Genomic DNA, 15,367 nt, shown 5'->3' with positions numbered 1-15,367 from the left:
GAAGGACTGTGCTTATGCAAACGAAGATGAGATGGTCAGGAACAAAGTCAGCGAAAGTGTGAGAGAAACTTTTAAGTGCCGGGTCTTAGCTAACATTAAATAAAGTCGTGGACATCGCAAGATCGCACGACATAGCACAAGCACAGCGGAGAACCTTCGATGCATGTACTCCGAGTGGCTCACGTGAACTGACTTTGCAGGACTGGGAAAGGTAAACCCGTGCATGCAGTGTGTGATGTAACAACCGTCTGACGCTCAACAAGCCTTTTGTACACATATCAATTGGAAAGCAAGGTGTAAAGCTTAAGTTTAAATTATGTTAATAGACACGCTGTCGCTAAATATTTGCAGGCAAATCCACAACTTAATACAGGGAATGCCTGTTACACATTGTAGATTCACGAGTACCGATTTGGGTAGTAATCTCTTTGATGAATGAAACCTGTTCAAAAAATGCATTACACAATTGAGAAGGCAGCAAAAGAATATGAAGCGAGTCACGCATACAAGCATATTCATAAGTGCAGTTAGTGCGGAAACAAAGCACGGTGTAAACCTTAAGTTTAAATTAAGTTCATAGACAGGCTGCCGCTGGCATTTGACATGCCTATGACGAATACGATATTCGCGACATACAAGTTTAATGAGAAGACACAGGATATAAACGAGAGTTTTGATCACTTTGTAGCAGAGTTAAAATTGCCATAACGGAGTTAAAATTGCTGGTGAAGGACTGTGCTTATGCAAACGAATAGGAAAGTTAAGCAAAGCTTAACTTTAAATTAGGTTCATAGACATGCTGCCACTGGAGTTTGTCATGCCTAAGACGAATACGATATTCATGAGATAGATCGCACGAGATAGCACAAGCATAGCTGAGAAGCTTCGATGCATGTACTCCGAGTGGCTCACGTGAACTGACTTTGTTCTGGCTTTAACTACTGTGAAATAAACAGACATAAACTGGAAGCATGAGTCTGTGCCTTTTAATAATCTTGAGAGAGAAACTTGGTGGCAGCGTAGATGACGGAACTGCGCCGAAAAGTCACGCAAGTTTGCTGTTAAAAGTTCAGGACGCGGAGACGCTAACACGAAAGGAAAATGGAGGGTCTGAGACCGCTGCTGACATTAAGCCTCAATGCTAAAGACCTGGCTAAGTCATTGAGAACATGGAAAGACGAGTTCAGATTATTCACAGAACTTGCAATGCCGGAAGCAGAGGAAAACACTAAGGTCAGATTATCTTATTGGAGAGAGCAGCAGAGAAAGGCGCTGACCGGTGATGTAAGACCTTATGAATTAACCATGAGCTTGATGATATGTAAATTTCATGAACATTACAACCCAAAAATAAACAAAACTGTAGAGTAGTACAGATTTTTTTCAAGAAATCAGGCAAGGGGAGAAAATATAGACAAGTACTTCACAGATCTAAGAGTGTTAGCAGGCACATGCAATTTCGGGGAGTTTAACAGTTCCCTTATACGTGACCGAATTGTGTGCGGAACCAGTGATGCAAGTTTAGAGAGGTCCATACAAATATGCAGAGCCACAGAACTGTCGAAGGAGAACAGCAGAACAGTCACACGAGGTTCCCTATTCTATACTTCTCCCGGTGTGTCTCTCTAAACCCTCAGTGCGGGAACATTATCATAAGGTTTAAAAATCCTATTGTTACACTTTCTACGTGCACCCAACCGTCCTCATTACAGAGTCTTCCTTGCTTTACCGCTGGCTGCTTCTTTCCATTCACCTTCCCAGCTCTTTATTTGAATAGTTTTCCTTCTCACTTTTCCGCTCCTTTGCGTGTCTTCTCCTTTTCGTTCAAAATATGCGCCTCCTTGCCTTTAGCGATTTGGGTAGTGAACACTTCAATGAATGAAACCTGTTATCTTTACAACGGTTGACAAACACAGAATGTAACTTGAACACAACACGTCCTCCAAATACGAACCTGATTGAAAGAAATAATGATAATCAAATCCTTGATGACAGCAACACTCATAACACTCACTAAACAATTACTATATATTGACAATCATGTTACGTTATTTTTAAAATGTTTAATTTTCTTTTTCATAACTTCTTTAACACACTACTTCTCCGCTGCGAAGCGCAGGTATTTTGCTAGTACATTATATAACCTGAACATTTACATTTTTTAATATACAAAGATTTACAGTTCAAAGGATGTAAGCTTGCTTTAATAACACTCAAACCATATTTTAATTCCATGCACTGTACATAACTGGTTAATTGATTTGTTAATGTTGAATGTAGCTGTAACGTTAGTTGTAAAATTTCATTTTAAAAACACTTGTTTAAAAAATGCAAAAATACATTACATTATTTTGAGGTTCCTTATTCTAAAATTCTATATACACAGTGAAAGACTTCATTTATTAATGTATTAATCTTTAAATAAGTTTTTGGCATAATTTGGCCAAGTTTGTCTTAGTTTAAGCCAAAAAAACAAAAACCATTTTGAATGTTAAAAAACAGTTAAAAAAATATGAAAAACATTTTTTAGAGTATGAAAAGCAAAGATGAAGATGACGAGTATGAGTCTGATGAGATGGGTGAAACAGAAGATGAACTAGAAGTCCTTGAAAATGAGAATGCTGGTGATTCTGAAATTAAAAGCACAAGAAGTCTCAGCAGGAGATCGATACGACGGCGTTCAACAACTAGAGGTTCCAGACGATCAATAAAGAAGAAACAAAAGGAGGGAGAGGTGCAAATGCTTTTTAAAAGCATTCAAATGAGTCTAAGCTGTCCTATTAATGTTATATTTAGGATTTATCAGTCAGTCATACATTACACATTCTTGACTAGCTTTTGACATTATTCAAATATATGACATATGAAGACCACAAGGCTGCCTTTAATTTAATTATAATTTAATATGTAAAAAAATCTGTTAAACATTTAGGCTTAATTAGATTTTTAGTATATTTTTACTTTTTTAAAGGAAGAGGAAAATCTCCCTGAGGCATCACTTTGTAGAATATTATCTCTAAATAAAAAATTGTGGCCCTACATAATTGTTGGACTGCTGGCTTCTGTAATTGATGGAGGCGTGTATCCAAGTTTTGGGATAATATTTGCAAAGATTATTGGAGTAAGTATACTTCTAATCAGTTAAATTATGCAATTGTAATATGCTGATTTTTATTGCTTACCAGAAAACTGCAGAGAATGTGGAAAGATATTTATAATATAGGGTCAAAATTCTGCAGAATAATGAAGGGAACTTAGTTAATTTTAAATATACCAGATTAAATGCAGAGTGTATTTTAATACTTGGTCATTATTTCCCAGTTTTTGTTGATGCAGTAATAAATATAATCAGACCATTCAAAAATTAATAATATTAGCACAATGTTTAAATTATTTAACAGTGCTTCTTTGTAATTTTAAAAGACACGTTAAATATTTTATTTCCTTACAGAGGTTTTCTCCAATATTCTTACATTTTCTGAAGTTAACAGGTAAATATTTAGTCTATGGCAATAGGAACCAGAAGATTTTTCACCAAAAATCAATACTAAAATATGAACGCCTTTTAAGAAGAAGCTGGAAGTGAAGTTAGGGTCAAGTGAAAATATCAGTAAGCCAGGATGGCAGTCAGAATACGAAATGTCAAAACCCAAAGCACAAAACCAAAACTGAATTCCAAAACAACTGAAGCAATACAGGCCTTAAGCTGACTATTGATGTTTATTCTGAATGATGATAAACAAAATACCATCTTTAGTCTTCTTTTTAAGATTATTAATTGAAAACGAGCATGTAGTGCATACCATGTTAAGTACTTTTGGCACCCTGATATCAGTCACAATGGTGCAGTTCACATAGATGACAACCACACCTGGAGATGGTAGACTATGTGATTCTCAAAATGTCGACACCATAAGTCAGAATATTTATGCCTATGTTTACCATTACTGTTCCACTATCTCCTCTGTCTCCCTCTGGTTTTCTCCTACATCCCCAAAACTGTGTATATTATGTCAGTTGGTCTAATATGATTGAGCATGAAAGAAAAATTGTCCTTTGCAGGGTATTAGTATACCATTAACAGTTGTATATACATACCTTATACTTGTATATACATACCTTATACTCGTTCCCCATTTTCAAATATAAAACACGAGACTCTAAAACCCTGGATGGTGTATATCAGCTTGCTGCTAATCACATCTGATAACTACATTATTCAGTACAGTAGTGAGAATATTTAATTATCAAAGAGTCAAAGTAGAAATTATTAAGTACATTTCAAAATTCTACTCACTGCCACATGCCTTTTATAGAAATTGTTGAAGTTATATAGCATAATGTATGCACAGTCTTAATAATTAAATTCCCTAATAATGTTTTCAAAGGTTCATTTAACACACAGTACTGTATTTTATTTTTTAAAATGTTGATCCATTGAAATATATTGAGTAATATAGTAAAATATCTCAAATTGTCTTTAACAATATTTTTTTCAAATTCTTTTAAGGTGTTTGCTGAGACTGATCCTGTGGTAAGGAGTCAAAAAACAACAATGTTTTCGCTCCTATTTCTGCTACTTGGTGCAATTTTCTTAGTGGTAATTTCCTTGCAGGTAAGTAAATCTACTAGTAAAATACTATATTTCATTTGATCATGTATAGATACGGTATATCACTTTAAGACTATAATATATTACATCATGATAAGGCTTTCAATAAAGGATGATGATATACTTTATGTTCACTATTTGCTCAGTTTCTATTTTATTTTCCTGTTGAATTACTAAGGACATCAGTTAGGTAAGGTAGAAAATACATCAGTTTTCCTTAAAATAATCTTGAATTTATCCTGAAGTTTCTGTCTGTTCCCAGGCTACTACAGAAATATAATGCATTCAGTACTTCCTCAATCTGTGCCTGGATCTCTTGTTAGTGAGAGTTGCCAGGAATACCACCTAACATACAGTATGTGAACAGAGCACATTTCTCTAGATTTCCAAACCACCTCAAATATCTCCTCTTGAAGAGCAAAGGTTATATTTTCTGATCTTCCTGCCTTGCTAAACATCTTAGACTCTAAGAAGAGAAAGTGTAACGAAGAAACCTCATTTACAACAGTTTTAATCAGTTTTACTTCGGTGGGTCATTATGTAACCGGTCTCCACCGCACACGCCATACTGCTGCGTCCTGGCCTTTGGATTCAGTTAACTCTTAAAGCTTCTGCATTGTGATTTAAATTCAACGTGCCGTAAAAACCACCACGAAAGAATACTACAAACACCCTTTAATTCTCAATGTTTTCTCTCTCTTTTATTAATGGTCTGAAATATTAAACAGAGAACATAAAAAATAACAACTCAAGCTCTGTGATTCCTCCTATTAACAAAAAAAAACGTGGAAAGGCTGTTAGACGCTCACATTAACACATAACCAAAATTAATATAAAAGCATTCAAAACATTTCAAAACAACAATTGTATACAACAAAAAATTTTATTACGATTACTGTCATATACAAAAAAATTAACTCAAACAATTTAAAATAATTTAATTAATTTTATTATACAGAGAATAACAGCGTGCTTACCTCCTCTCACAGTAACACAACGAATACTGGGAGAGGCTCACACTGATGACGTCACAAAACACAACAAATAGAATAGAAAAATATAACAGGACCACAACAGGAAAACATACAACACAATGAATGTTATCTGGATTCGGTGAAGCTCCAAACAACTAAACTTTTTATTTTATACACCTGTTACATTCACCCCTCCTGCAAATCACCAACATCCTGATAATCTTTCCGATTAGTCATTAAACAACATGGTTTGCTTTTATCTGGCACAAGTATGAATGACAACTGAGTCATCTGGTTCAACTTGAACGTTACCCTCAAAAGAAAAGGTTAAGTGGTACATGAAGCTGATCAGGCTTCATAACCTCTTAGAATAATGTGACGCCTGATATGCCCATAACACTTTGCCAATATACAGCATGTATCAGAAACATATAATATAGATATCTGTATCTTATTCATGTATGCAACCCAGCAGAAAAGAAATTTAATGTTTAAAGAAAGCAAAAAGAGATGAGGAATGACTAGTAACTGAACTGGAATCACTCTTAAGAAAAGGTTTCTGAACCATAGTTTCAATGAGCCTATTGACAGATTTAACCACCCTGCCAGTTTTTGTTCTAAAAGAACTAGCTGAAGTAGAAGCAGGGTTATGTACGGGTTGAGTAGCATGTGAATGTGTCACTACACCTGAAGGTAAATGTGGGACTACAGAAGAAGCAGGTTGTATAAATGGAGAGGCTGCTGTTTCACTCAGAGCGTCAGAGGATTGATTAGATCTCTGCATAGTGTTATCTTCACATTCTTTCTCACGTTTTGCCAGATAAGGGCAGAATTGAAGAACAGGAAGTCTGACAACTGTTACTATCTGTGACAGCAGGAGAATGAGAAACTGACATCCTGGACATGGGTATTTGGGTAACTTCTCCTGTACCTACATAGCTGATATGATCCTGGTTGCTATCAACAGGAGTTAAGTTAGTTTCTTCTTCATTTGTGAAAGAATTGCATATGCAATCTCCAAAAGAGGTGCACGAAGATGTAGAAACTGTATCAGGATCCACATCTGAGAGGTTCAATGGCAAAAAATTAACATCTAGTAGCAAGTTCCTATGTACCACTCTCTCATGTCCCAGTTCATCCTTGATCTTATAAACATGATTTTGAGAATTCCCATCCACAACAGTAAACACGGTGCTTTCCCATTTATCAGCTAATTTTCTTTTGCCTTGCTCATTCTTGTTAGTCACAAGCACATGATCACTTGGTCTGAGATGGGTGCCTTTGATCTTTTTGTTGTATTGCTGTGCCTGATGATACTGCTCACTTAAGGAATGCTGCCGAGTAATATTCATTGCATTTTGCAAGTCGGAGAGTAAAGTCTTTGCATATGTACTATAATCAACTACAACAGGGTCCTGCTAAATTTGTTTGAACATAACATCCACAGGTAGTCTCGGGACATGACCAAACATAAGGAAAAATGGAGCATATCCTGTTGTTTCATGCACTGTGGCATTGTAGGCAAAAGGTAATGTCTGAATCTGCTGAGGCCATAAGTGTTTTTGTCATAGAGGGACGGTACGAAGCATGTTTCCAAGTGTGCGATTGAACCGTTCTGTCCCTCCATTCCCCATGGGATGGTATGCAGTCATGTGTGACTTAGATACTCCTGACAAATGAAGCAATTCAGCTATTAAGTCACTCTCAAAAATTGCACCCTGATCAGTGTCTATCCTTTCAGGAAACCCATAAACACAAAATACATTATCCCAAAATTTTTTGCAATTTGCTTTGATGTTTGGTTAGCACAGGGAAATGCATTAGCCAGTTTTGTGAAATGGTCTGTAACCACAAGAACATCCACAGATCTTTGTTTGTGATCTTCTGCCGACCAGAAATCAAGGCAAACCAACTCCATAGAAGCAGGTCTTGATACTCTCTAATAGTGCTCCTGCAGCAGGCTCAGGGAACTTGGCAAAAACACATCTCTGACAGCATTTCACATAGGCTTTGATGTCATTTTCCATATCAGGCCAGAAAAATCGCTGTCTGGCCAGATACAGTGTTCGAGTCTGTCCCTGATGTCCTGCTAGATCATGAATGCCAGATAGTGCCTTCTCCATCAACGAATAAGGAAGAACATACTGAACTTTCTTGTTACCCTGCACAGGGTCTTTAATCACTCTGTACAAGATGTCATTTCGAAATTCAAACCTATCCCATTGTTTCAACAACCTAAGAACCTTTGAATTTGCACCATGCCGTTCCCTTCGTGAAGGTCGTCTCTTTCGGATCACAAAAGGTAACACCTTAGAAATGACAGGGTCATTTTGTTGTGCAAGTTGAAGTTGTTGCTCTGTAAATGCAGGAAACAACTCCTGGCCAGTGGAACGTTGATGGACATGCTGAGCAAGACTAATAGCTCTGAACTCTGCACTTGTTTCCCAAGTGTGTGAGGATTGACACAAAGCCTGAATCTCACTGCAGTCGTAAAAAAAACTTTATTTGAGTGTCTAGCTGAGGATGTGAACTGGTCTTTCCAAGTAGTTGTGGCTGGCAAGTCATTCGCAACACATCCTGCACTGTTCCTTCTGCTACCTTCTCAGCTTCACGTAATAACTGACAATATGGTTCCTTTAAAAGTCGGCTACTGATTGACTTTGTAAAGAGGTCCCGACTTAGTGCATCTGCCACAACGTTTTGTTTGCCAGAGATATGTTTAAGGTCAAAAGTAAAAGATGCCAACTCAGACACCCAACACTGCTCACATACATCAAGTTTAGGCTTTTTTAACAGATATGTAAGCGGGTTATTATCAGTCCATATTGTAAAGTTATGACCCTTGACTGAATTTTTCATAGATGCTCCATTTCAAAGCCAGGAATTCCAGCTTATATGCTGGATACCTTCTTTAGGCCGCACTTAAGGTCTTACTTGCAAAAGCAATTGGTCTAGCCTTCCCTTCACCAGGAACAAGCTGAGAAAGGACAGCACCAAGCCCGTTAAGGGATGCATCTCCAGAAAGAATGAATGGTTCATTGAAGTCGGGATGCACAAGCACGACTGATTCAAGAAGTTGTGTCTTTAGTGAATGAAAAGCAGTATTACATTCTGATGTCCAATCAGATGGTATGAGTGAACGAAAAACATGCTGTCTTTTCCGATCCTTGGCAAATTTTCCTCTTCGTCTTTGACCCCCTGTTAGTGCCAACAAAGGCTTGGCTAAGGTAGAGCAGTTAGGAATAAAGTGATGATAGTAAAATACCATTCCCAAAAATGATTTAATTCTGTGCACAGAGGGAGTGCAGCCATCACCTTTCATTACATCTTGTGTTGTTAGATTAGCAATAGCTTCTACCTTAGAAGGATCAACTGAAACACCAGTGCTGTCAATAATATGACCAAGAAATTTCACAGTCGTCCGCATAAAGTGACACTTCTTTGGGGCATCTTTAAGATTATTCTCCCGTAACCTTTGGAACACAACCTGAAGACTACAAAGGGCATCTTCTTCCATAGGAGAAAAAATTAAGAGATCATCCAAGTAGCAGAACAATTTCGTGAAATTCAGATCCCCAAAAATACTGAGCATCATCCTCATAAAAGAGGCAGGACTATTACATAGCCCTTGAGGCATTCTGTTGTATTCGTGTAAACCAAGAGGTGATATGAAGGCTGTGTATTTTTTATCCTCTTCATGCATGGGAATGTTGTAATATCTGGAAGTAAAGTCCATTGTGCTAAAAAAAGAATTGCCTCCTAAAGCAGCCAAGCAGTCTGCTGGACGTGGCAAAGGGTGGGCATCTTTCAAAGTTCTTCAATTCAGCCAACGAAAGTTAGTGCAAATTCGCACATTACCATCCTTCCACATCATCACCAAAGGTGATGCAAACTCGCTCATTGACTTCCTGATTATGCCTTTTTCTTCCATTTCAGTTAAAACTTGCCTCAACTTCTGATAATGTGCAGGGGCACCCTACAGTATGGAAGACGAAATGGACGCTCATCGGTTAAACGGATACGATGCACAAAGCCCTTAACTTCTCCACAGTCCAAAGGATGTTTTGAAAAGATGTCTTTGTACTCGATCAGTAGTCGTACAAGCTTTTCTTTCGCGGAGCTACTGATCTGGCAGTCTTCAACTTTAATATCACTGAGCCCAAACTCAGCAAGAGTAGGAGTAGTACCAGAATAGAAGCTATGGTACTTGTGGGACAAGTCTAGATTTTTGTCATCTGTCTTCATAAAAATACCTTGAAAAACATCTAGATCCTCCGCAGCTAAACATGGTGACACATCAGCTATTTTAATATTCCTTTTCAAAGTAATTGACTTATATGAAAGATTAAGAAGCTTGACCGGAATCCATCCCACATTGGAGTGATAATTCTGCCCACTAAAATATTGCGTGGTCTAGCATTGGAGGCAGTGGCCTCTACTATTACAGTATTGCCTGGAGAAACGGGGGACTTAGCAGGAAGTCTCCCCCATGCCAAATATTCATGCCTAGGAAGAAGAGTTATAGCTTGTTTTAACACTACAGTCCCCACCTTAATTGGCATCATCCCATCTCTCCATCAGTCAATACAGGTCATCATAATAAGGAACTGTTCTACATCAGGGTGTGACTGAGCACCAGTTCTTGAAGCAAGGTCCCAGTACTCACTGTGGCTTTTCATGTGATGAAGCAAATATTTGATGACATTTGTGCCCAAAATGAGATCAACATGCTGACCTGGTACTAGTAGAGTAGGAACAACACAGGTGACACCATACAGACAAATCTCTAAGTCATAAATACCTTCAGGATGTGTCCGTTGACCACCACAGCCAATCAAAACAACATTCTTTGCTGGTTATATTGTTTCTAGTAAAAGTCCTGCACCCTGAAGCTGATGAAGAGCAGTCATACTTATTGTACATGCCATGGAGCCTGTATCTAGCATCCCTTGAAGCTTTACCTGACCACCAACAATAACAAGAGTGTACAACAGGTCATTAAAAGCTTGCACCTTTTGAATGCTATGAATAATCATTGTGCACCCCTCTTGTGCACCAGCAAGGCAGTCTCCATATATATCTTCCCAATTACGTCCATTTTGGAGGGTATCTAGCTGTCCACTCACACTGTTCCTCTCTAAATGCGAGCTATTGAGTTTAAAGGCTGACCATTCACCTGAGGAACCTCACTAGACAGTTGATAGCCTTGATTCTTCTGATGGGGACAGTTTTTCTTCCAGTGCCCTGGAGTGAAACATCGTAAGCACAAATTAGATCTTCTGCAGTGTGACAAAATAGAATGCTCGGAATCACCACAAACTTTCCAGGCCCTCTTGGGAAAGGAGTCGCACTGTCTGGACATGGGTGAGGAGTGAACTGACATCTGGGTTTGCTGTGTGAACATGCGGTCAAGTATGTTAACCAAGCTCCTCATACAGTCATTTCCTGACTGCTGAGCACAATCAGGCGTGTGAACCTTTGTAGAGGAAAGTGCTGGGCAAGATTTGAATTGTTTGATTGACAGTTCAATATCTCTTGTGTGTGGGCAGCTGGCTTAATAATGTAGGGAGGGTGTGATGGTGCTGTGGCATAACCTCTGGTATCCCTTTGGTATTCATCAAGTCTCTCCTGAATCTCATGTGCAGTCCACTTGTCAGATGATTTAAATTTACAAATGTTCGAAAGAGATCGATCAGGACAATGCTTAATAAACATCATGGTAATTTCGTGACTTGGGTTGTCAATACGGCGCCCACACCGACGTAAGCACTCCTCTGCCACATCTACTGCCTTATTTAGACGTATCCAGTAATCCATTGGTTTTTCACCAGGATAAGGCAATGTGTTGTAAAAATCCGCAAGAGGCATATTGGAGTAAGTCAACTCGCTAAAATTCTGCTTGTGAGTGGTCTAAAGGAAGGATTATTGCGAATTATTATTTTAACTATGTCTCCTGCTTTGACCATCAGTCTAGCATGTATTTCCTGGGATTGCTTTTGCAAAGGGACATTTTGTTTTCTCAAAAAAATATGCATAAGTCCTTCCCACTCATGAACTGAGTATTTGTGAGTCCATCCCCTCTGAACAAAGGAGGTTCTTTTGCATCTTATTGCAGGACAAATTTAACATTTGAAAAAGGTGCATCAGAAGATTGACTCCGACCAGCTGTTTCTGCAGTTGTGCTGCTAAAGCTACTCATATTTGCCTGCAGCTGAGCTGTAATAGAATGGCTAAGTTGCTCAGCTAATTTTGTGACAAGTGTGTCTAATTCTGAACAGTCGGAGTCCAAAGGTGATGTGGAGAATTCATTGCAATATGTGGAATCAACTGGTGGTGTACTAATTAATCCAAGTCTCCTCTGTGGTGTTTCATCTAAAGTCTTAAATAAATAACCCCTTCCCAAACTAAAGTGATTTTCATAAGAATCTTCTTTAGATGGGTTAGTTATATTTTGGTTGTTTCCCTCCCTACCTGCAGCCATTATATTAACGATAAAAACAGTAATAATACAACAATTAAACTAAGTAAACTAAACTAATGCAGAAAGTTATTACACAATGCTAAGCAACAGATTATTTTACATAAATCGTAACAGATAAGTTGTAAAAAAACAAAACTTCTTTTTTCAATCCTTGATAGTGTACCTTACAATAACGGGCTTAGGTCATAGCGTCCCACGGCAAATGAATTGGCGTTGTTTTGAAGAAAAAGAGTCACGGCACCAATGTAACCGGTCCCCACCGCACATGCCGTACTGCTGCATCCAGGCCTTTGGATTCGGTTAACCCGTAAAGCTTCTGCGTTGTGATTTATATGCAATGTGCCGTAAAAACCACCACGAAAGAATACTGCAAACACCCTTTAATTCTCGATGTTTTCTCTCTCCTTTATTAATGGTCTGAAATATAAAACAGAACACAAAAAATAACAACTCAAGCTCTGTGATTCCTCCTCCTCTCACAGTAACACAACAAATACTGGGCAATCTAAATTGCAATGACATACATAACCATGCATAGTGAATATACAGAAATCAAAAAATAACATATCTGAAATATTAAACAGAGAACATAAAAAATAACAACTCAAGCTCTGTGATTCCTCCTATTAACAAAACAAAAAAAAACACGTGAAAAGGCTGTTGAACGCTCACATTAACACATAACCAAAATTAATATAAAAGCATTCAAAAAATTTCAAAACAACAACTGTATACAACAAAACATCTTATTACAATTACTGTCATATACAAAAAAATTAACTCAATTTAAAATAATTTAATTAATTTTATTATACAGAGAATAACAGCGTGCTTACCTCATCTCACAGTAATACAACAAATACTGGGAGAGGCTCACACTGATGACGTCACATAACACAACAAACAGAATAGAAAATATAACAGGACCACAACAGGAAAACCTACAACACAATGAATGTTATCAGGATTTGGTGAAGCTCCAAACAACTAAACTTTTTATTTTATACTCCTGTTATAATTACACAAAACTTGTGACGAGGGTTGAAGACAGAGATTGATTAGGAAATAAAGAGTTTTATCTGAGAACTTTACACTTACTTTGGAAACACTCTCTAACATTACCACTGCTTTAACTCCAAGTTCTTAATAGTACCCAAGTTATTTGAACACTTTGGCCTGCTGTTCATTCATTCAAGAGAGCAAACTGGTCTTCTTTAAGAAAATAAGCATTATCAAATGTGAAATCTTGCTAACACTCTGTCATAAACAGATGTAATCAAGAGAACAATATGACCTGCTAGTAACAGTTACAGTATGTACTGTAAATATCTGGTGGCTCCTTGCTGTTTCCTGCATGAAACACCCAAAAAAGAGAGGAGACAAAATGTATTCTTAGAAAATGTATGCATTCTCATTAAATTGATTTAAGTGAATGGCAGAAATGTAAACACAAGTTTGGATACAAAAATTCAGAGACTGTAACAGGCCCTGGATAGCATATTTCCGGATCACCTACCTCAAGACGCCAAACAGTGCATAGTCATAAGTCTTAAGATATTAAGCACTTATCAGTTCCTCCATATATAGTATTCAACCATTGCTTGAATAATTATATTAATTTTGCAATTCACAATGCACTTTATGATAGTTTTTCAGAATATTTGATTCAATGTAAATTACACTGCTGGTCATATTGCATAGTCACGTGATCTGAGAAGTTAGCTGTAAAATTAAAAAAATGTATTCATCCATTCATCCATCTTTCCTGTTCAAAAGAAGCATAGTCATGTGCTGTCAACAGTTTAGTGTAGTTCTAAAATTTATTCTCCAGGTTGTCTATGATAACAGTTTGAGAGCAATAACACTTCACACAAGAATATTGATGTTTCCATACTAAAAGATTCTCTAAAAAAGTATGATAATTTTTATAAACTTAACATACATCATTCAATAAATACTACTGCCATAGCCTATATAAAAACACTCTTGGAATAAATGTTAATTTATACAAATTCTAAAGAACTAACCACTGTTTAATGTTGATCACCCTTCAAATTTCTGACCCTGTTCTGTGTATACAGAGTCACAATTAAACAAAACCTTTTCTAGCAAAAGCACACACCCACATTTCCACTCAGACTATAACAGTTGAGTGCCAGCTGTCTTTGACTAATGAAGTGGGAGTCTTATGAGGAAAGCATCATGAATACAGGAAGACCTGCACTGCACTTAAAGGACATTCCAAACGTGAATCATATAGGGACAAACTGGTATAAAATGGCAACAAAGTATCTTTTTCTTGTTAATGTCAAAATAATGCTAATTTGACTTTAAAACTAAGAATACATTATATAAATGTGATTCAACTTGCCCTGATTAGCAGAATAATTCAGTTATACACTTTTTAGACTCTTCTTACAATAATTACTTCAACACTATATTCAGTCTTCCAAGACACTCCAATGTACTCATCACAATTTAACATAACAAATCAGAATCTTTATAGCCGTTGCTTTTTTGTTATCATTTAGGCAAGTGTCATAGCTTTATTTCTTTATTTGGGTGAGATCTCCATCTTTACAAAAGCTAAATAACCGCTAATAATCAACCATATTATCTATCTATCTATCTATCTATCTATCTATCTATCTATCTATCTATCCTATATTTATTAATATACACTGTAATTTGTATTAATTACACTATAATTTTAGAATTACAATATGAAATGGCATGTAACAAGACAGTAAAAAAAGTACACACCTGCCTTACAGATCAAATGTTAATATTTGCAAAGGTGCAGTTTATACCTCTCTGTGGTGCTTTTGTCATCTATAGATGCAAAATTTTACATTTTTGTTAAGTTTTCTGTAATAGAATGCAAGTTTATTTCATTTTATTTTTTTTGAGTAAAAGAAGGTACTTATAAAATTGTTTTGTCATGTAGGGTCCCTATTTTCCCCTTTATATTATATACTAGCCAACCTGCGTACGATACGCCGCATAATCAGGCCAGTTTTATAATGATTTTTAAGCACAGGGAGAAAATTAACATTTGAAAAATCGGTAATGTAATAGATCAGCAAGATAAGCAACACTGTAACAATGCACGAAACGAACCAACACACAATCGTCCGTGACTGAAAACTGGCGGACCGCCATCGCGCCTTCTCCTCCCAGACGGGGGGATGGGGTTGGATGGTGCTCAGGCGCGGAACGTGGAACGGGAGGAGAGGAGAAGGACGTCCATTCCGCTCCCTCCGTCATGCTAGTCTGCTAATTTCTCGTTCAGTATGCACT

General features: G+C 37.2%; 2 protein-coding genes across 2 annotated transcripts in view; both read left to right on the top strand.

Annotated features, from left to right (window-relative positions):
* LOC120516128 (ATP-dependent translocase ABCB1-like) overlaps window positions 1–15,367 on the top strand; it is a 506,684-nt gene that overhangs the window by 213,086 nt on the left and 278,231 nt on the right. The gene's annotated exons all lie outside the window — the stretch shown is intronic.
* The window catches only part of LOC120516096 (ATP-dependent translocase ABCB1-like), a 166,092-nt gene that overhangs the window by 22,852 nt on the left and 127,873 nt on the right, over window positions 1–15,367 (top strand). Inside the window, exons 10-12 of the mRNA XM_039737555.1 lie at window positions 2,531–2,734; window positions 2,972–3,121; window positions 4,511–4,615. Coding sequence (XP_039593489.1) covers window positions 2,531–2,734; window positions 2,972–3,121; window positions 4,511–4,615 — 459 coding nt within the window. The remainder of the gene's footprint in view (window positions 1–2,530; window positions 2,735–2,971; window positions 3,122–4,510; window positions 4,616–15,367) is intronic.

This window comes from Polypterus senegalus, chromosome 15 (assembly GCF_016835505.1).
Source record: "Polypterus senegalus isolate Bchr_013 chromosome 15, ASM1683550v1, whole genome shotgun sequence".
Classification (NCBI taxonomy): Eukaryota; Metazoa; Chordata; class Cladistia; order Polypteriformes; family Polypteridae; genus Polypterus; species Polypterus senegalus.
Note: the sequence above shows the minus strand (reverse complement) of the source record. Positions and strands in the feature narration are given on the sequence as shown.